Raw genomic sequence first — 21,800 nt, 5'->3', positions numbered from 1 at the left:
CCAGAGAGTGCTGTGAACAGATGTAAGCCTGCTTTACACATGTTCATTTGCATAAGTTCATCAATCTATATTGCACTTGGAATAATTCTCACTTGGAATAATTCTCACAGGGGAATGTGGGATTCCAAGCCCTCCCTGTACTGAGGCTAACACCAAAGGACTAATCTACATCTCAGTTACACAGACTTGCAGTTCCTACATCAAGCAAACAGGAAGTTACTTATAGGAAGCTCTGCAAAGCACAGATTGCTTAGGAGATCCCTCACACGACCATAATGCAATCAAAACAAAAGCTGTGGAATGACATTCCTCTTCATTACAGTGTGGTACTAAGGTGGTACTTCATTTCTAGATAATTACTTTTAGTCTGTCACACAGTTTGAACACTTCAAATCAAATATTAATTTTGAGAGAGTGCCTACAGCCTAAATCAGTGATGAGAGTATACCAGAGACTGAGTACTTGTAGCTAAACATTAGTATCTCAAATACTCAGATACATCATCTCTACTAATTACATTTTTTAAAACCTTGCCATGAATAAGTATTTTGAAGTCAACATGCTGAAGACAGTACTGGCTTTTCTCCAAGTATCAAGTATTGAAACAGTTGCCTGGCTGGCTTACAAGACATTTTATCCACAGCATCTCTCACATTTTATAACTTGAGACATTATTTCAACCTATCAGAACCACTGTACCTACTGATAGAGTTTCAAAGGCAACACACCAGTCAGAACTGAAACACTTGAGTGAACTAGGATTTCCTAATAAAAGACAGACACCATCCCACTGCTATGAAAGCACCTGCCAAATCTAACAGCATTACAAGAAAGAAGGTATTGAAGTTATAATTAAACCCTTTATATAATTGAACATGTAACAGGGCAAACAATGCTAGAACTGTAGTGTTATTCATAGTCATTTTTTTCCTGCCATAGTAAGGTATACCAGGCCACAGAATAAGTCAGAGATCATTGCTAAGCAGAGACTGCAGACCTTACAATCATACAGGAATTTATCTCAAAGAGAGACCAGAGCTGAAGGCTGAGGAAAGTGTTACCTCAGCAGGGACAGAAGTGTCAAAAACCACAAAAAAGAAGATGGTAAAAAGTGTTTCAAGAGAACATGGGACTTTTTGTCTGTAGACTACTTGCAAAAATGTCTTAGGAAGGTACCTAAGATAAAACTGGACTGTCAAGAGCCTTTGAATTGCCAAACAGAGGTCAAAATCTCCCTGAAAAATTCCTGTGGTACATAAAATTGGGAAGGTCAAACCCCACTAAACTAGAAGAAGCCACAAGACACTTCTCTTTTAAAAGAAGAGAGAAAGAAGCAAACAGCAGTTCTTTAGTAAAAGAATTCAATTCTGTGTGACACTATGTAGAGAAATAATTAGGGAATTCCAGTTTCCAAGCAATCCCCTAAGCTTAAAAGAAAAAGGGAAGTATTCTAACAAAATAAAATCAGCCAGCCATCAAATATAGAAATGTGCCTTTTCTGATTAAGCTAAATAATTCCAAATTGAAAAAACCTCCTGGGAGAATGAAAAGAACAGTTATCAGAATTGTGAACATCATTTTTAACCACGGAAAATGTTCATGTACGATTCCCACCAGCTAAAGTAACTCACTAGTAACTGAGAAATTTTACACAGTCCTAAAAAAGTAGAAATCTGTAGAAATCCAGATTTTCAGCATCATTCTAGACCAGCAGTACTCTAATTCTAGACAAGTGCTCTCCAAACCCCATGTTTTGTTGGTTCCTGTATAGCACTCAAAGATGCATCGTAGAAAGAGAACCCTCTGTAAACCATCATCAAAAGCAGCATGCAAGCTCAGATCCTGATAACTGTTAACATCTCAAACTCCCACCATAACAGCCAGTTGAAGACATGCTATTATAAAAATTCTTCAGGTTCAGAAGCTTTGTAAAATTCTAGACCTTCCATTATATGTTAGCTCTTATTCAGAAAGGTTTGAAACAGATTCCTCCTAAGACATTACAGATATTTCCTCCCTCCGAAACACCTATATCCCGACTACAGAGAAAAGTGTTCCTCATTGGATAAAATGTACACTACAGGAAAATAACTTTTCAGAATTATTGGCTTATTTTGCTATATTGCATACATGTAAGCATCATCAGAGAACAGGCTATTTCAAATAGCATCCGTGTACTGCCAAGAGGTCTTTAGCAGTAGTTTGCATGGCAAAAGAATACCTGGGCAGAAAAGAATTATGGTGAAGGAGATTACATTTTATTTACCTTGATGGGTCATTGTAACAGGTTCTTCACTGGATATATTGTTGTAAATGACCACAGCTGAGGCATTATGTGAAGCTGCTCGCAGTATTTTCTCTCTAAATGTACAGTTTCCTCGCTGTAGTAAAGCAATCCACTGCTTGGTGTTTGGTGGAACTTGGAAACGTGTTCGAGGGTCACAGCCCAGGCGATCTGCAACTGAAATGGAAAATACATTCACACAGATGGCAATTTGTTCAAACAGGCAAAAAATGAAACAAAAACCCTAACTCCAATTTTTGATGAATTACTTCACTGTTACACACTAGGAAGCCACCCCCTCTTGTTAACAAAGCCTAAAGATAACTGCATTCTTACAGGAAAAAAATAATATTTAACAAACCAAGTCTCACATGCTGAATGCTGTGACTATATGCCCGAGAATTAGGCTCACTAACACAAGCTATTTTTAACTCTAGTGCAGCTAGAACAATGAATTCACATTTGAATCAATACCTGCCTAGAGGCTGAAAAACATTACAATATGGATCATAGGCTATAGGCATTTATGAAACAGCTGTTTATCAGCCATTCTGGGGAATATAACTTTTTTTCTAATGCAGTCATAAATATCACTGTAGTGGGAAGTTTAACTAAACAAAAGAGGTTGTGAAAACAGGATTTCTGAGTTATCTGCCATGTGCAGGCTACGGTAAAAAAGGACAACATTTAAAGCTGATCCTTGTAAAACCCCAGCAGCCAACATCGGCTTTTTATGTGCGTGCATTTTGCCTACAAGGAAGTGCATTCAAATTCATAGAGAAACAAATGGTTTTCCAAACACTATATACTCAAGTTGTCAGCTAAACAGGTACTGATGGCATAAAGGAGGAGTAAGAGAAATAGCAAATGCCAGATGCCCGAATTCAGCAGAATGCAAAGCTCTTTTGTCCTTTCTGATGCTGTAATGTATCCTGGAACAATGCAAACCCACACAGAGCTATGTACAGAAGGCACAAAATGAAACACAGGAGATATCTTCAGGGTACAGCAGCTAAAACTGATGAAAGACATTTCTGTTTACACAACTGTAAACACACAACTTAGTGTTATACACTGGTCATATCATTAAAGAGGTTTAGAAATTTAGAGCCAACAGCAACTTATAATACAAATATATTTACCCTTTCAAATGCCAAGAGTACAAGAATCTTCGGTTACTAAAAATGGTCGGGATAAACAGTGATTTTTCAAGACATAAACAAACAATTTATTTGCATAATAGCTCTGAAAGCATTACAGTTCTTCAGAGCAATTCAAATGAAGTGTCCCATGGTTTTTTTTTTCTTTTTAAAGGAGTGAGTTCTTCAGCACAGAGGATGAGATTTCAGCAAATGATCTACCACAAAAAACATCCAGTTTAACCTGTCAGCTGGAAACAAAACAAAGATCTTTTGAAGCATTCTCAGCTTAACACAGCTCAGGTTAAAACCTGTAGCAGAGGAGTTTCAAACAGCTAAAGGATCTTTACTGAAAGAAGAAAGAAAATCTTTTGCTTGCCTAAAGAAAACTCGTGCAGCTGAATCTATACCGTGGCAATCACACAGGAAGTCATCACATCTCTTAATTTGGACAAGAAGTGCCTCTCCCTGTTCCCCTGGAAGGAGGGTGGGGAGCCAGAGACAAGCACATCCTTTTCACAATTGTTTTTCCAAGGCTGTATTAGACCTTTCAGACATGGTAGGTTATTTGCTGCATTCCTATATCTGTGCTTTTGTTTTATACAGGAATCAGGGAAAATCTGAAATACAGATACCTGAAGCCAGTTTTCTTAGAGTATTTTCTTCCATTACCCTGACATTATTACTTGAATCCCTTTGGAAACTGCCAGCTAGCACTGATCCACATTGTTTTGGAACACTGGTGAGAGTCATCACGAACAGCAACGATCATAGGAGTGCAATTCCGTATTGACTGCACTTTTGTAGCTTGTCTTTAGCCTTACATTTAAGAAATTTAAGAGAACAGTACATTTTTTTTAAAAGGAAATAAAGGAAAATAATAGAACCATAACATGGCACATTGCAACAAACCCTGATGTTAAGACATTTTGCCTGTTAAAACCAAAGCAATTTAACGCACACTTCACCCTTGCTCAGAACATTTCCACTTACAAATGCAGGAGGGAAAAAGCACCAGCAGACTCTGACAGGAAATTTCTCAAGCCTAGAAGACTAGAAATCCCATCCTTTCCCAGTAAAATCATATTCAAGAATCTTGATGTGATATATCCTTTGGAAAATACCATTCAATACATGGCTATAATTCCACAAATCCTCCTAAAACTGCCAAAAATAACTCTGAAATTAGACACTATGGCCAACATAAATTTACTTAAAATACATGGGATGGATGAAGAGCAGTAATCCTATGGATCAGGTAGTTTGCTTCAGTACAATCGCTCTCAAAAACTAAAATACCAAGTGAAAATAAAAATGGCCACAAAAATAAGGTAATGGGCTAGAAGCAGCAAAAGGCACCCTGAAAATGGACGCAGCAGTCAAAGTTTGTTATGCATTAGAGTTTAACAATAATTTATGTAGGCATCTTTACATTTTGGGCTTAAAAACAGAGAAAGCAGAAAGAGGTAACAGTAACTGCATCTGTGGGAAAAGGAGTACAGAATTTTCTACCATGGTAGAGATCAAAGTCTTTCAGCTGTGGACAGAGCTATGAAATGTTACTGGATAGAGCAACAGGATTAGGAAACAAGATATTAAGAGATAAAAGCTTTCCAGAGATAGACTAACAAACAGCACTCAAATGCATACAGCATGTTATTCCTGACTAGGTGGATTCAGTACGTATCAGACAGTATTATTGTAGCACAAAAACATTTACAAAAATCCAGTTGTTTTAGACAAACCTGAACTGAGTATCTCCAAGTCACTCAAGAGTCAGTGAAAAGTCACAACCTTGTTTTCTTTACATTAGCAATCTATTTCACCACACATGTCATGGAGTCTTTTCACTTTTAACTAAACAAAATTCAGGAACAATAGTATAAAGTCCGAGTTTTTCAGCTCATCTTTTCAATTCACAATACAAACGGGGAATAGGAAAGGCTTATAATCACGGTCACCCTTCCAGTATAGCGAGCTGGCTAAAATAAATCATCTATATACCTGATGAGCCAGACATATCAGTTGGTATTTATAAGGGACAAAAATTAACAGTTTCAGCAAGACTTGTCATCAACAGCTCTCCATTATCATGCAATCCACGCTCCATTGTCCAAAGTCCAAAAAGGATGTAAAAGACTACAGCTTGCAAGTATTACCTGAATGAGCATGCAATCATTTAGGCTGGAAAAGACCTACAAGATCATCAAGCTCAACTGCTGCTGAATCCATCACTAAACCATGTCCCAAGTGCCACATCTACACATCTTTTAAATACCTCCAGGGATAGGGACTACACCACTTCCCTGGGCAGCCTGTTCCAATGCTTGACAACCCTTTTGGTGAAAAAATTGTTCCTAACCTCCACTCTAAACCTCCCCTGGTACAGGTTGAGGCCGTTTCCTCTTGTCCTATCGCTTGTTACTGAGAGAAAAGACTGAGCCCCACCTTGAGACAATCTCCTTTCAAGCAGTTGTACAAAGCAGTAAGGTCCTCCCTGAGCCTCCTTTTCTCCAGGCTAAACTGCCCCAGTTCCCTCAGCCATCCTTCATAGGATTTGTGCTCCAGGCCTTTCACAGGCTTTGCTGCCTTTCTTTGGACACACTCCAGCACCTCAATGTCTTTCATGTAGTGGGTGGCCCAAAACGGCAGTCCATATCAGAATGAAAAGCAACTTCACATTAAATTGGTATTTCTCTAAAACAAACCACTTGCATACAAAAAGATATGACCACCCATATAATTTCAGAAGATATAAGCATACAGAAAGCAATCTAAGCATTTAGATTGCACACCCAACGGGTGTGCTCCTCTTCTGGCTTATATGAAATACAAGTTATTTACTCTGCCTTTCCCTTCTCCATGTCTACCTATGTACCATGAATGCGTTGGCAAAAAAACAAATTTTCTGTTAGAAGTGGCAGCCTGCTGGGTTAAAGAGCTATGTACAATGTTGTTGTAAATATCTCCCTTCCTGCTGTAGGCCCCAACACCACAGAAGAGCCTCTTTACAGAGGGATCAGCTGCAATTTAAGTATCTATTAGGCTGTGTGTTTATTCTCAACTTTAGGAGAGCTCCAGTTTCCTCTTGCAGAACACACAGGATTGCTCAACTTGCATGTGTTTTTCTCCTTAAGCATTTAAGTGGGTTTTGTTTAAATTCAAGAGCCCTTCCTGCTGAAGGACTAATGCATGTGACAGCATTTTATGGATCCGTGTGAAAGAATTAGCTCATAATGCAAAAGACCCAATCAGGCTTCTACAGCTACTGAAGGAGTATTTTTGCAAGTTAACATCAGCACAGAATCATACTTTCCTTCTCATCTTCTCCAATTGCATGACCAGGTCCTTTAGCCTTCCCCCTGTAAGAGGGATAGCCATTTTGTGGGAGCAAAAATGAAATGAGTAGGTCAGCTGTCAGAGGCTTTGTCAGAAGTACACACCTGCCTGAAGGCATACTGTCTCCTACTTGTGAACACTTAACATTACTCGTGTTGCTTCAAACATACCTGTGATGTCCCACTTCAGCCAAGTTTGCTGCATTGACTGTTTTCAGACTTTGTCCCCTTTTCACAGAAAAAAGCCAGTACTATGATCCCACACTCTGGACATTAACTATTTCCTTCCCTCCGCCCCCCCCTTTTTTATTATCAGATATATAGATATATACGTGTATATATATATATTCAATATCAGATCATTTAATATTGATTGTAACACTCTACTCTCTAAGGGCAGCACCAGTTGCCAGAGCTGATCTGTCTCAGCTACATACAGAAATACTTTGAAAGTCTGACCTTCAATCACTGTAATATGCCAGATGGAGAGACACCATCAACATTTTGAGGGGCAGCAACAAGAGACTCGTTGGGAAAGAAAACAGCACATGGGAAGATGGGAGTCCCATGTAGCCTGCACCCCAAAGCATTCCCTTAGGTGCTACATAGCACACCTGACCGGCAATGCAGACAGCCTTGTGCAACACATTAGTTGTAACTGTTTAATAAAGCTTCCAGAAAAGGAATTTGGCTGGGAAGTCTATAGATGCAGCACAGCAGCACCAATTGATTCGAATTTCAAGGAAGGATACTAGTTTTTTGCTATCCCATTAGGGCTTAATACGTGTAATAGATACCTTTTCTTTCAATGCATTACTACTTGTCTTATCAATATAGAACTTATTCAAGCCAGCTTTAATTTCGACTTCTTAAAAGTTGTGTCCATGAGTTATATACAGCGACATTCTATTATCAAGAACTATTTCAGGTAATTGCTTTGACTAAAGCTGGCTTTAACACTAAAAGAAACTCTTTGAACAAGAGGTAATCTTGTTTCAGGGAAGAAGTTAAACAAAAGAAAATCACTGAAGCTTAAAAGACTCCTGTAATAGTCCAGATTTAATCGTGTTAGCTCAGTAAGGATACTACAATTATGACTATAAACTCCAATATATAACCTCCACTTTTGTTATCAATTAATGACTGCTAATTAAGCTGGATACTGAGACCAGTAGTAAAGGATAGATGCATGGCACAAGATTTTTCTTCCACCAAGATGTATTTGATTGTTGCATTTTCCTAAAGCCTGCTGTTTTGGATTCTGGGCCAGAAAGGAATATGAAATTCTGTCTGAATGCTACCTAAAGCTCTGCAGTTACCAGGAAACTGGCATTTTAAACCTTCTGCAGCTAAAACTTGCTCACACAACATGTTTATGAAGTGTCAGATGCCACCAAATGCTGTAGTTACGGTACCATGCACAAGATACACCTTCATTCCCAACACTGAGCCAATATTGTTTCTTCCCTACTTCCACATTTTTCTAACATATGTTCCTCCTCAAATTCTCAGTGTCCTTGTGCAGTCACAGCCCTACTACCCCTTCAGCAGAGATCTCTCCTTTCTACAAGTTCTTTCTCCAATGCAGATTTCATACAACCATCATCCCCATATTCCAGTCCCTTTCCACTCCCCTCACCCCCTCATTTCTGACCTATTTGTTCACCGAGTCCGAGCTTCCTGTAAGTCCCACCTCCAGTCCTCATCACTTGCCTGCTTTTGCTATCCAAGCCAGCCAAGGTGCACAAAAATCTTACCTCCCAGCAAGGTCCAACCATCTAGGAGGGCACTTTGAAAGAAAACAACTGTTACAGCTAAACGCAGGACAACACCAGATTGATGCTTCCAGCTCTCAACTGTGTATCCAAACCCAGGATGACATGCAGTAACCCAGCATCAACAGTTACAGAAGAGTCCTGTTCACTATGGAGAACATTTTTGAGGGAACTAAGCCACAGAGTGCTGAAGCTTCTACCAAGAACCACTAAAGTCAGTTTTCAATGGCTTCTACCTTGGCTTTCCATAGCAAGAGAAATACATCTGACACCTAAATGTCAGCACCACAACTAGTGTTAGGCACCTAATACCAACGATGCTTAAAAGCAGAGGTCACTGAACTGACACACGACTGAAAGCTTACACAGTGCATGTACAGACCCTGCCACAAGTACATAGACAGCTACTGCAAGAAGGCTGGGCTGAAATGACTGGTTCCACAAAGATCACAGAACTGAATGAGAAGTGCTCAGTAACCTTATCAAAGAGATAATATAAACCTGAACTATCAGAAAAGCTGCATCAGGATGTGAAGATGCTTTTCACTATTACCCTTTCATGCGGAATAAGAAGAGCACTTTTTTTTAAATCTGCATATACTCGTATCCAGAAGCTGTTTCAAACACTGTTCTAATAAATGATAAATAAATCATGACAAAAGATTAACAAGTTAGAGAAAGTAAAATGATCTAGAAGTGGGAGAATGGAAGAGAGATTAATAGAGAAGCTCTGCTACTATCTTGCATTGAATGCACTTGGAAAAACACATGTACACAGGTGTAGTATTTACACCCAGCAGCCAAATGTGACTGACCGCTCACTGAAGCTACACCTGCAAGTCACATTCACAAGCCGTCATACAAATTACAGCCATATCACTTCCAGAGGAGCACTGCTTTTGAAAGCCAGTATCAATTTCATACAAGGATCTATAAAAAGAACAGGGAAAGAGTTTTAATATGTGTATTAACACCACAATGTTGAATTCGATTAAAGAAATTTTGCTAAAGAAATTAAAGTGATTCAATGCATCATTCTGCACTGAGATGTAAAGGATGGGTAACCATATGGGGCTGGCAACTGCAAGACATAGTATATATAATATTGGGCATATTCAAGAACACAGGTTAACCAAAAACACCACAGATCACAACATTTAAAATCACAGACTGTGCTGTTACAAATGGTGTATGTTCAGCAGCAGATCTCTGACCCTAAATCTTGAATTAGTAAATTCATTTCTTTCCCTGCGGGCAATGAGTAAGAAATCTTAGTCACTAAGGACATCTCAGCTCTAAGTCTACACCATCAAGGCTCTAACAGATCACCCACGTTTGTGGAAATTTCAAGTGGTAGCCCACAAATGGATGAATATGTGACATCAAAGCAGTTTCAAAGTCAAATAACTACATTTCAAACTACAGCAAGGCATAAGTTAAAGCTGTAAACCAGGAGAATGCCTGTCATATCCACAGGCAAAGCAGGGACAAATTACTCTGCACCACATTTTAGTAATTGCTGATCCACTGTCTCTAGGACTATCTCACGGCTCCTGAGTAGTCAGAATTAGTGCTAGTGGCTGTCTGAGATTCTAGTAACAATAACTTAATTACAAGATATTACTGGGTGTATTTTTACAACCTAAAAATATTCAAGGAGTCTTACTGGTATCATTATCCCCTTCCACTGATCCCTACATCTTTCCTTCAGAGCAGTTTCTGGAAGATAAAACTGAGATGCACTCACAATGCCAATGCCATTACATAGCCATTTCATTCTCTGCTTTTTGTTAGCTTTCAAACAACAGTAAAACAAATTACAGTTTTCAAAGATAGCTGTTAGCAGTTGTAGAGTCCTTTTCTTCTCAACATAGAAGAATTGGGTAGCGCATTCACTGCTCTAACAGTTAACATTACTGTTAAGAGCTATTAGAAAAAATATTTTGCAAACAAGTTCTCCAGCAGTATTAAGAAACTGATAAGACATTAAAGCAATTACTTTCAGCAAGACAGCATATTTTATAAAAATTTAGGTATAAAATGCAGACTATAAACGTAAGACCCTTAAGTAATCAAGAATATCTTAACTAAAAGCATAAAATATTCTATTTTTTCTACTACATGAAATATTTTTAGGCACATAAAGCATGCCTTGGCAAAACTAAAAATGTATATTATATAGCAATCTACATAGAACGACTCAGAACTTTAAAGGAAAACAGCTGCTGCAGTGTTTGCTTTAACAGTCTTCTGTTGCCAAACAGAAGGACAAAACTGAACCTCCTCAACAACTGATGGCAAAGTTCTAATGACTGCAGCATGTCAAAACTGCAGAAACAGAGGTCTGCAGTGTCACAATTCCTGGTATGCTTTCTCACTGAAGTATTAATCATAGTATTCAGCAGTAAGGTATAAAAATGCTTCCTATGGACTGCTCAGAATTTTATTTAGCACTTCTCTCAGCTTCCAGTGAAAATGCTGTCAGCCTCCCTCAATGTTTTAATCACACTCTAGTGAAGACCATATTAGAAGGAAGCAGAAAAAGTTATAGAAGCAGGTTAAAAAGTAATTAATGTTGAAAAGTTTTCTTGGCAAATAATGCAGCTATTAGAAAAATAATGGGGTTTAATACCTTGCATATATTAAAAGGCACCAATTTGAAACCCCCTAAAGATACTGCTTGCAGTAACAATATTTACATGACTAACACCTTCAGGACAACCTCCTAGTTTCATACAGCGGTTGGGGTGTGTGTGTTGAAGTGAGGAATACCAGGAAGCAGAGAAAAGAAAGTCTAAGCATATTTGATGACAGCTGGCTCTGAGAGAACAGGAAAAGTAGGACTTCAAATACAAATGGAAATCATTTACAACAGACTTGCTCAACGATTTCTGCTTCCTCACCCATCCACCCAAAGATATGCTATATTAATATATTCTAGTTAACACTTTCCAAAGCTAATGAAACTGAGCTTCAATGAATCTGACAAGCATCTGCTGATGCACATTCTGCTTCTCACATACTAGAAACATGCATTTTGCTCTGAAGCAGCATCAAAGTATTTTCCTGATCTCAGGATCTGGTAAATTCTCAAAAGCTTTTAATAATATAGTAGCTCTGCATTATCAATTACTTAAAAAAAACCCCTCTTAATATTTACCACTTAGAGTCTAGTTTTAACTGACTACATTATTTCACTTAATGCATTATTCAGAGTTTACTGTCCAGGAGACAGATTGGGACCACTGTGATCCATCAAGTGATCCTTGTCTTAAAGATGGCAGTTTAGATAACATCAAGAAGCATTTGCAAAATATGTCTTCGTTTGCAAAAATAAGATACTACTAAAAGCACATCATTATGACTGAAGCAATTGGTTCCACTTCGGCCAAAAATCAAGACAATACTCTCGCTTGTTTAAATTAGCGTTCTCTGTAAAAACAATGCTTGCCAAAACCAACCCAAAATGATGGACAACAGCTTCACTTAAAAGTTATTTGGAAACACTACACAGTATTCAGTAGGACAATCACATTTTGGACTGGCGAGACAGTAACAGCTTGATGGCTTTAGTCCTTCCAAGTCTCGATGCTGCAACAGCATTTCTAAGAAACATACACTGAGAAAATACAGCTTCGAGCAGCTGCAGCATTCATCCAGATGCACACCTATCACACTGAGATAGCTGTGCAGCTGTTCTCAGCTTCATGGCAACGCTGTAACCAAATACTGTTAACTATCGCTACAGACTCTCTAATTAGCTGAGAAATAACACCTTCACTGCTCAACATCGCTAGCAGGCTGGCATCCATGCCGGAAGACACACTAAGATTTGCAGAGGCAACACTGTCAAATCATGGATTTAAAAATCATTTGGTTTTCGCCTGGGCAAGTTTTTCCTCCTCTTTTGTCAGAGCTCCCCGGGAAAGTCTTCAAAGCTCAGACAAAGGCCAACCACCCCGCGAAGGAGACACCCGACAGCAAGCGACCGCAGGCTGCAAAGGGAGCGTTACCTCCGTTGATGGGGACGGGAGCCACGAGCAGACCCTTGACCTCCACCTTGGGGGAATCCTGTCCGTAGCGGCCGCGGTCGATCCTCAGCAGCGTGGGGCCACCGCGCTCGGGGCTCAGCACCGTCACGTTGATGAGGGCGGTGTAGTACGCCTGGCTGGCGTTATCGGCGCCGGCGGGCAGGACCCGGCAGTGCCACAGCAGTAGCAGCAACAGGACGGAGGAGCCGCCGTTCCCGTGCTGGCGAGGCCACCGCCAGCTCATCTTCAACTCCTGGCGAGCCGACGGCCGTCACCAGTTACCTCCACCGCTCCCTCGCCGAGCGCCGCACGCCCGGGTGCGCGTTATCCCATCTGACAGCCCAGAATCGGAGAAAGACCAAAAGCAGGCGGAGAGGGGAGGAGAGCACGGGCTCATGCCATGGGAGGAGCCAGGGCAGGCATGGCAAGTCCCAGCCGAGCCCGATCCGCCGGCCGCGGCCCCCGAGGGAGGCTGCTCGGGGCGAGCCCCGCTCCGCCGGTCCCTCAGGGCGCCGCGCTCATGCCGCCCGCGGGGGGAGCCCCGGCAGCCCGCCTCTGCCCGGGAGAGGGGAGGAGGAGCACAGCCCCAAGGAACCCGCCGAGAGGAGCCGCCGCTGCCGCCTCAGTCGCGCTCACACACAGCCACGGGGCTCGGCTCGCCGCCTCGTTTCTCCTCAGAGCTCGTCACCGCCTTAGTGCGGCGGGTGGCGAACGGCGCTGCCCAGCCCCACGGCCGCAGCCGGTGGCCGCCGCTCCATGCTCCGCTCGCCCCAGGGCCCTCCTGCAGCGCCAACTCCTGCTCTGCCGCCAGACCCGCGCCTCGCCTGCAGCCCGGCGGCCGCGCACTGCGCATACGCTGCACGCCCCGCCCAGCGCCACGAGGGCGAGAGGCGAGGCCGGGCCGAGAGACACGCCCCCGGAAGGCGGGGCTAGAGGAGGGGCGGGGCTAACGGGCATGACGTCACCGGGGTGTGGCGGTGCGGAGGAGCGCGGCCATGGCGACAGTGGGGCTGCAATGGGTCGGGATAACTTTAGATCCTCCCATGAGGGACGGGCTCATCATGGGGCTGGCTGTAGGGACAAGGACATCGTGGCCTCAGTGCCTTTCATTTCGATGTGTCAGAAGTGCTGACCGTCAAAAAGACACGAGAGCTGGTTTACTAGGGTGTGTGAAATGGGGGGGAAAGGGCCGTCTGTGTGGAAATGAGGTGGGGTGCATCCAGTCTGCCCAGTTAACGACGGAAGTGCCGCTGGGGCAGGAACTGCACAGTCTCCGTGTCAGGATTCAGTCACTCCTACCTAATACAGAGTTACTTTCTTCTGATGTACCAAATGGGATATGTTGCAAACACTCAAATGCTGTTAATAAACATTAATCCCGTGAAATACTGTAAAACAGGACTTGGTGAATTATACTTTTTAACTAATAGTTCTAAGGATTTTGGTCTCTTTGGAGATCTAACAGTGTAATGGGCGCCTTGGATTTTGCAAGGCAAAGTGTCTGAAAATTGTAAATGGCAAAGGAAACAAGTACTGCAGGGCTGTGAGCTAGGATAATTTCTAAACTTCTGAACAAATAGCTGTGCTCTTTTGAGATACGGTCTCCTTGGTGATTTCCCTGGCTGCTCAGTAAGGCCCTCAGATAAGCCTGATGTTTAACCTAAGCATCTTATTAAACTGTTCTCTTTTGGGAGGTTTTGTACTTTACCCATTTGTGACGCACTGGTTGCATACGTGTGTCAAATAATGCTGCCTGTTTTGTTGAGATGCAAGTGGTGGGTCTAGTCCTGCCCTTGTAGAGACCTATGCCATTCCCGAGGAAAACAGCAGGCTTGCAAACCCACATCTTGGCACGGAATGGACCTATGGGCTCTGCTAAACACACGTAGCATGTGGCTCTAAGACCCCCTGAGAAGCTGTTTATGAAAAGCTCTATAGATACATCAGCACAGTCTAGGAAATGTTTCTGAAACAGCAGCTGAACGTTCTGCTTCCACTTGTTTGGGCCTTTTCATTTAATTTTGCTGATCTCGGTAAATGCTGGGTGAGGAACCACACGCTGTTAATGGCCCCTCAACATTTCACCCAAACTTTCACCCCAGATGGGGGGCAAGAGTTGTGGCCAGCACACTGAGACCGCAGCTGTGCAGAGCTGTGTTTCGGAGCTGTTGTTCCTGCACTGCAGACAGCAGTTTAATATTTCAGCATGGAGTTCTGCATCATTTTAATGCTGAAATGTCCTCAGAAGGGGCCAGGGAGTCCTAGGAGCCTAAAGGGTTCCTTGCTGTTGCTGCGTTGACTTTCAGAGGAAGATCTCAAAGCACTTTTGAAAAGCATTGAGAAGACATTTGCTGGCCACGTTAGAGGCAAAACAAGCTGAAGGACCCAGCTAGCGACTTCCCAGTTCCCGTTTCCAACCACAAGAACAAGCTGTGTTTCATTTTGCCCTGTCCTGTTTCCTGTGGGCTGTGTTTCTGCCTGGGTGAGGTGTCTGCCATGCTTTACTGCCCGTGTGAGGGCTGCCTGCTTGGTCCCATCCCCATCCCTCCTCACACAGTGGGAGCCAGGAGGTTGCTCTGTGCCATGTACCAAGCCATGAGCCTTCCTAAAGAAGGGACATCCCTGTCTGATGGACAGGCTGGGAGGCAGGAGATGAGCAGGGTACCACCAAAATGGAGGATTTCATGAACAGAACTGCTTCAATCTCCACATTCCCAGACAGACATATCCCTGGATGGGCAGGGGAAGAGTCCAAAGGTCCTTTAGGCTGCCTTCAGCCTGTGATGGATGAAGGGATTGATGGTGATGGAGAAGCTGGAGCTGAGGGGATGTCCCCAGGTCTCCTCACCCTGCAGAGGACAGCCATGCCTCTGCCAGCGACCACTCCTCAGGGGACTGTATTTTGGCAGATGAATGGCACTGAAGTCCTCACAAGTCACCACAGGGGTGAGGAGGGAGCCGTGCCTCAGGTTTCACTCCAGCTCCTGGTGATTTTGTGGGAGACACATCCACAAATCCATTTATATTCCATCTCCATTGCGCTCCGGCCGTGGAACACCGGCAGCCCGGCTCCCCCCCGTGTCTCACACCCGCCCTTCGCTTCCCTGTCACGTTTTACACCGCCGCCATCTTCTCGCCCGGGCTGTGCCCCGGGGCCTGCGGCCGCTGCCGGGCTGAGGGCGCCACCTGCGGGCCGCTGCCGGGCCTCCCTCCGCCCGCTGAGGGGTGGCTCCGTGCCGAGCTGTCCGGGGGGCTCCGCTGGCCTTGGTCCCTCCCGGCGGGGAAAGAGGGCAGGAGCGGCCGCGGGGTCCCGGGGCTGAGAGGGAGTCGCGGGTCTGGGGGAGATGGCAGCGGGGCGAAGGGCTGGGCGCTGGGCCTACGGCTCCTGGCAGCAAGAGTAACCAGAGCGTATCCGCTTCATCCTGAGGAAAGACCGCTTTTCATCCTGGATGGAAGTGCCACAAAGGCCAGCTGTTTCCTAGAGGATGCGGGGAAATGCAAAGGGGAATAAAAATAATAAACCTAAAACGTGCTTATTATATGGCCGCCCAGTGCTGTGTGGGGAGCGGCAGCGGCTCCAGGAACCAGAGAGCAGCTGCCAGTTTACGACTTTATTCATTTTCACATTTAGATATTACAACAAAACTCTTAATGACAAAGGATAACAAGTACTATAGGAGGAGAGGAAAGAAAGCAGTGTTCTAACTGGTTTGATATATAACCGTGAGCTTCCAGAGACAAGACTCAACGTGAGTTATAAACACTCACATACGCTCACTGGTAAGAAAACTCACGTGCAAATACTCACACACTCACCCACAAAACACTCACGCACACTCACGGACCACACTTTTGTACTCACACATAACCCATGTTGTAACCTACTTGCTTCGAAGGCAGCCCACTGAAACATTGAATGCTGCTGTAGCAACAACAGGTACCAGGTTAAAATATTGCAATATAAATGCAGTGTTACTTGATACACAGGTTTTTCTTCAGAGACACAGGTGTGTATTTGCAAGTAGGGGACCCAACACTTTGTTTTCATGAGGGAGGAATGTCTTCTCAACACCAACACTTTGTAAGGAGAAATGAGACCATGTGTAGAGCAGGAACATTCATTTTAAAGGAGGATGGTGATAAATAGCTTAGCTTCTATGTTGAGTTCCAGTAAAAAGCCCAAAACAGAGTGCATTGTGAATGGAGCAGGCACAGTTATCAAACCCTGGGTTTTAAAACTGAAATACTCCCTTGTTGCTGTGGAAAGACAGGCAGCGCTGCTGCCTCACATCTTAAAACCAAACCAGACCAGCTTCATTTCATGCTGACAGTTATCAGGAGACTGTAAAAATCATAATGCCACAAATAATGCAAGAATGTAGAGAAAGGGTATCAGGTTTGTACACTCTAAATTTAGTATACTTTAAAGAGAGCGTGAAAGTACAATTGTTTCAACAGCTCTTCACTATCCCACGCTGCAATTGTTCTTCATCAGCAGGAGTGTCTGAAGAGGAACCAGCATTTGCTCATATCATGGCTGCATTGTTCATGCGATGCTGTTGATACAGATACAATAGGATCTGATTCCACACACCCCCCAAGATGGTGCAAAAGAGAGAAAGTAAACTTATGTGGAGTTGAATGTTCAAAAATCAGAAGTGACACCGGTGCTTTCCCTAGAGAGAAGCAGGGGATCGTTAACAATGGCTCTAATGAAGTAACCCTTCTGCACAAGGATGCTTGTGAGAAATTTACAGCTGAACCTACAGACAAAGCGCAGCTGTCCTGGCTGGTTGGGAGTGCTGAGGGGGCTCAGATACCTTTGTCCCCTTCCTGCTGAGGAATCCTGTCAGTGCCCTGCAAGTGTCGGGTTTGCTAGTACATTTCAATCCCTCACATATGGACAAGGACTTGAAGCTACTTTGGTGTTCTGTTTTTTAACTATTATTTTATTTATAGGCCTCTTTCTTGGGCCCTCTCTCAGCTGGGGCTGTGTTTCCAGGCAGAGAATTGTTTGTGAAGCACTGGGAACAAGAGAGCCTGGATCCTATGGATACACATCACTGAGCAAGCAGCCTGAATTTAGCTCAGCCGCCTGTCCCCTTCCACCCATTGAGACCCCAGCAGCACAGGGCACTTGCAGCCTTCCTTCTGTCAAGGGAACCACCAGTTCAAAAACCAAGGCAGGGTGAGGGCAGGAGAATTTGGTCTGGCCTATACCCTGTGGGCTGTCCTACTTCCTTGGTCTGGCTCTCCAGCCTCCTGCCAGATGATTCTTACTGAGTCATAACGATTACTTAAAGATGCTCAAATTCCTGGCGACTTCAGAGAACACTGGTAGAAGTCAGGGAATTCTTTGTCACATGCAGTTTCCAATTCCCCATCCTGAGCCAGTTTGGCTCAAGTTTTGGTTGGTTTTGTGCCTCTTTTTTTTTTTTTTTCCCATGGAAATAGCAGCCATGTCATTCTGCTGACACAAAAAGGGAGGAGAACATCGAGCGCACTAAGCACAGGCTTAAAGAATCTGAATGACAGGCATGCTTTTCCCATGTGCTAAATAAATCTCTCCATTACACTTGTGTGGAGAACTATAATTAAGACTTGGGAACATCATCTGTAAGGTCTCACAGGCTCATGTCAGGAAACGCATAAAACCCTCTGCTGGAGAAGAAATAACAGTTTGGGAAAGCAATACATCTGACAGGAAACACAGTTTTCAAAGTCCAGACCAAACCCTTGGCTCTCTGCACAGAGGTGTGGCCTGCAAGCAGAAACAACCCAGCGCTGAGATGCCCTGGAGCAAAGAATTGTGCCAGCCATAGGCATGTGGGAGAAGAGATGATGACAAGTTGTTCTAATGATCTTGTTCGCCCTGACTCCTCTGGCATTGATGTAACTGTGCTCTGTGGCTGAGCTCTCTGAGCAGGATGGAAAGAAGTAGGTGGGAAGTGGTGAGGCAGCAGCACAGAAATCTGTAGAGAGGGGCTGCAGAGGTTCCCCAGGGCTCTGAATTCACGTGGTATCTTTTAGAAACAAAGGGCCCAAGTGATGAGATGTTTCCTCAGCAAATAAATGTTCCTCGATCCTCCAGAGACAGGTACACTGTGCTGGCAACAGAAACTGGAGAGGAGCCTGTTGGGCTCTAAGAGTGCCGCCTTAGAGCCAGGGAATCATGGTGACAGAAGAGGTCATGGTCCAGAACTGTCCATTCAGGAGAACTGGGGCTTGAGCCCTGGCCAGGTGCTGCCCTCCATGTGCTCAGTGATGCCAGCACACCAGGGGATGAAACCCAGAGCACCTCATTGCTGGAGCTCCGTTCCTTCCATTGTTTCCAAAACCCTCGCAGCAACTTGGAAATAAACATTTCACTCCCTACCACTTTGATCCTTTTCCTCCCAGCAAGCAACCCATTTTCACTGTATGTTTAGAAACCAACTGAAATTAACACAACTTTGCTTTAATTTCTCACTGGAGCAACAAATGATCTCGGCACTGCTCTATGTGAAGGGGAAGGTGAGACAGCAGACCTGTGAGTAACCTGCTCCCAGCACAGATCACATAAAACCCTGTTTTGCATAGGGCCTGCAAAAAGATTTGCTATTTATCTCACAGGGAGGATTCTAGCCATCATCTGATGACTACTCAGCACTAGCTGATGGCTAAAATAATCCTGGTGATAAGGCAGATTGACAAGTTTCTTCCCAGCAGAGATGAGAAGGGTGTGGGTGTTGCTTGCAGAGGAGATGAAGAGGCTGGCATCTGCTCAGAATGAACAGTGTGCATGAACATTTACAAAGATTCCTCGGGATCTCTCCATACACCTCTTTAAAATGTCCTGCTCTTGCTGCAAATACCACTAGGGATTTCTTCCCTTTGATTCTGCTCCACAGCTCAGCAGCTGACATCATGAGGAGAGGAGGAGGAAGCAATCCAAGGAAAAACATTCAGGCTGCACAGCAGGAAGAAACTTGAGACTAAGACAGATCTATTTATATCTGACCTGAAATGGGCTTTCTGAATGGGAAGCTGATCTGAGCGAAGGCAAGATGATAGATGCAGAAGGTGCTGTAGTGCTGAACGCAGGCACCCACTCGCTGGCAGAATGCATCTGTCTGAGCCACAGGAAGAAAAGAAACACGAGGAATCGGTGAGGTGCTCTCTTCAGTCTCGGCATGGGGAAGCTGCAGCTGGTGGTGCTCTGTGGGCCATCGCACTGCGGTTCTCCATCCGTTTGGGGTAGGTTCCCTGCTGGGGTTGGGCATAGGTTGAAGGAGAAGCTCTGAGTGGCTCTGGTGATGTGCCTGGAGGGTGAGAGGGGATGCCTCGGCAAGTGCCTCCAGGGCCTGATGCCGTTAGTACTGCTCGGAGAAGAAGGAAGCATGGAGAGTGGGGGGACTGGCCCCCTCTCCAGGCGGGGTGCAGCTGCCGTCCTCAGAGTGTTCTGACAGCTCCCCGTATTCACTGTTGTAAAAAGTCTGGCCTCCAACTTGGGACCCATACAATGGACGACATCTGCCCCGCAGGTCGGACTGTTCCCCTGGCAGCTCCGCGGTTCGGCTGGGCCCTTTACTGCTGGGAGGGAGAGACACACAGAAGATCAGTCTGAGCACTCTTGGAAACCCTTTATCCTGCTTAGAGAGATCCCAGCTTCAGGAATCATATGCTAATGCAGGGGGCAGAGGCAGGGTCAGGAATGAACCTACACCTCTGTTTCAAAGCACACCACCAGGTCCTGCTCTAAACCTAGGCACAGCCCATATGGTTTGTGGAACATCTGCACATAACCCAGCGACAGAGTTATTTCAGCTGTTCTAGATACCTGTGGGAAGCCCAGGGAAAGGTTGGGGTGCGAATGAGCAGGGAGAGACGAGACATAGCCACAATTGCTCCTAGACCTGGCAGGAGTTAACAGAGACTAATACAGACCAATAGCCAGGGTGGGGGAAAGGAAACGAAGGAAGATGATGAAGAAAGTATGGGAGGAAATCCACAACCCCATCTCAGTGCCTGCCAATACCAGGTGACTGGCAAGAAGTCACAAGAGCGAGGGAAAAGACACACTCAAAGACAGTTTTAAGGGTGGTGTTTTCAAGAAGACAGGATGCCATTGTGTAGAATACAAAGGAACGTGCCTTAGGGAAAGGAGGACAAGGACAAGAAGCAGAAGACAGTCCAATAAAACAGCAGAGAGGCCACAGGGCTACGGCTAAGGGAAAAGACAAGGACCAGTCTGATTCGATGTTAGGAGTAGAGGAGGTGAGGAAGAGGCTTGGGACTAGTCTTATCTACACATGAGCTGACATGGCTCACTCAACACACTGTCATGGAGACAAGATCCCAGCCTGCCTTGGCACCAAGCAGAGATGAGCTGGTCAGGTTCTTGCCCAGTTTCCATTCAAGTCTGGGGCAGTACATAACCATCCGTAGCATCTTTATCGTGTCAGCTCAGCCTGCCAGGCTCAGTACTGGCATGTGGGAATTCCTAAGGCCTGCACCATCCCTGCAATGCCACACTGGGGCTGACATGGCTCAGGGCTGTGGGAGGGAGGAGGAGGTGACAGCCACATAGTTTCCATCTATCCCACCTGACACATTTCACCATAAAGTGTCAATAAGCATTAAGAGTCTTATCAACCCCGTCACTCCGCTGTGCTTCATTACCCTAATGAACACATTCTCACTGAATGGGCACAGTTTATATTTTTAAACCCTAGGAAGCAGCAGGCAGGTCTGTTCTTTATGCATTTTGTCTCTTGTTAATGTGCATGGACTTATCTGGCTCCTGGCCCAGAGCCCTGCTGCTCCTGCAAGCTCCAAGAGGTATATATCCTATGGGGAGACACCAGGAGCTGCCTCCTGGTCTCACTGCATTTGGCAGCAGGGAGGGCTGAGTGGCTAGACTTGAGTACCTGAATCCACCTTCTTTTCTGTGTCGGTTTTCTATCCTCTCAAATTCCTCAGATGCCAGAACCATCCCACTGTCTGTCTGATTGTCCTGGAAGGAAGCAACAGGAGTTATCAGTAACATCCCTGTCGACTGATCAGAGTGGGAAGGGAGGAGGAATCATTCAGGAGATGAGACCATGTGTGTCTATGACAGGGAAAAAAGAGTAGGGGCACTTCACCAGCATGCTCCATGGTCTTCCTGGAAGTGATTTTGTTAGGTGCCTTCTTAAAAGCAGCACATGCTGTGTGCAGTTCAGTGCCACTTTTGGGGGAAAAAAGAAATAGAG

The 21,800-nt window shown here is 44.4% G+C and overlaps 2 protein-coding genes across 6 annotated transcripts in view; both read right to left on the bottom strand.

Annotated features, from left to right (window-relative positions):
- RNF130 (ring finger protein 130) overlaps nucleotides 1–13,271 on the bottom strand; it is a 42,577-nt gene extending 29,306 nt beyond the window's left edge. For both annotated transcript variants that reach the window (XM_061360111.1, XM_061360112.1), the window contains exons 1-2: nucleotides 12,550–13,271; nucleotides 2,267–2,461 (exon numbers count right to left, since the gene is read on the bottom strand). In XM_061360111.1, the coding sequence (XP_061216095.1) occupies nucleotides 2,267–2,461; nucleotides 12,550–12,811 (457 nt within the window). In that variant the 5' untranslated portion in view covers nucleotides 12,812–13,271. The remainder of the gene's footprint in view (nucleotides 1–2,266; nucleotides 2,462–12,549) is intronic.
- Nucleotides 13,272–16,163: 2,892 nt separating this feature from the next.
- The window catches only part of FLT4 (fms related receptor tyrosine kinase 4), a 56,785-nt gene continuing 51,148 nt past the window's right edge, over nucleotides 16,164–21,800 (bottom strand). Inside the window, exons 29-30 of one of the 4 annotated variants that reach the window (XM_061360095.1) lie at nucleotides 21,477–21,562; nucleotides 16,164–20,139 (exon numbers count right to left, since the gene is read on the bottom strand). In XM_061360095.1, the coding sequence (XP_061216079.1) occupies nucleotides 19,920–20,139; nucleotides 21,477–21,562 (306 nt within the window). In that variant the 3' untranslated portion in view covers nucleotides 16,164–19,919. The remainder of the gene's footprint in view (nucleotides 20,140–21,476; nucleotides 21,563–21,800) is intronic. The other 3 variants (XM_061360096.1, XM_061360098.1, XM_061360097.1) reach the window with 3 other exon arrangements.

Source organism: Neopsephotus bourkii, unplaced genomic scaffold, assembly GCF_033783945.1.
Source record: "Neopsephotus bourkii isolate Nb327-2 ecotype Australia unplaced genomic scaffold, CSIRO-AGI_Nbou_v1 NB_1016, whole genome shotgun sequence".
NCBI classification, from domain to species: Eukaryota; Metazoa; Chordata; class Aves; order Psittaciformes; family Psittacidae; genus Neopsephotus; species Neopsephotus bourkii.
Note: the sequence above shows the minus strand (reverse complement) of the source record. Positions and strands in the feature narration are given on the sequence as shown.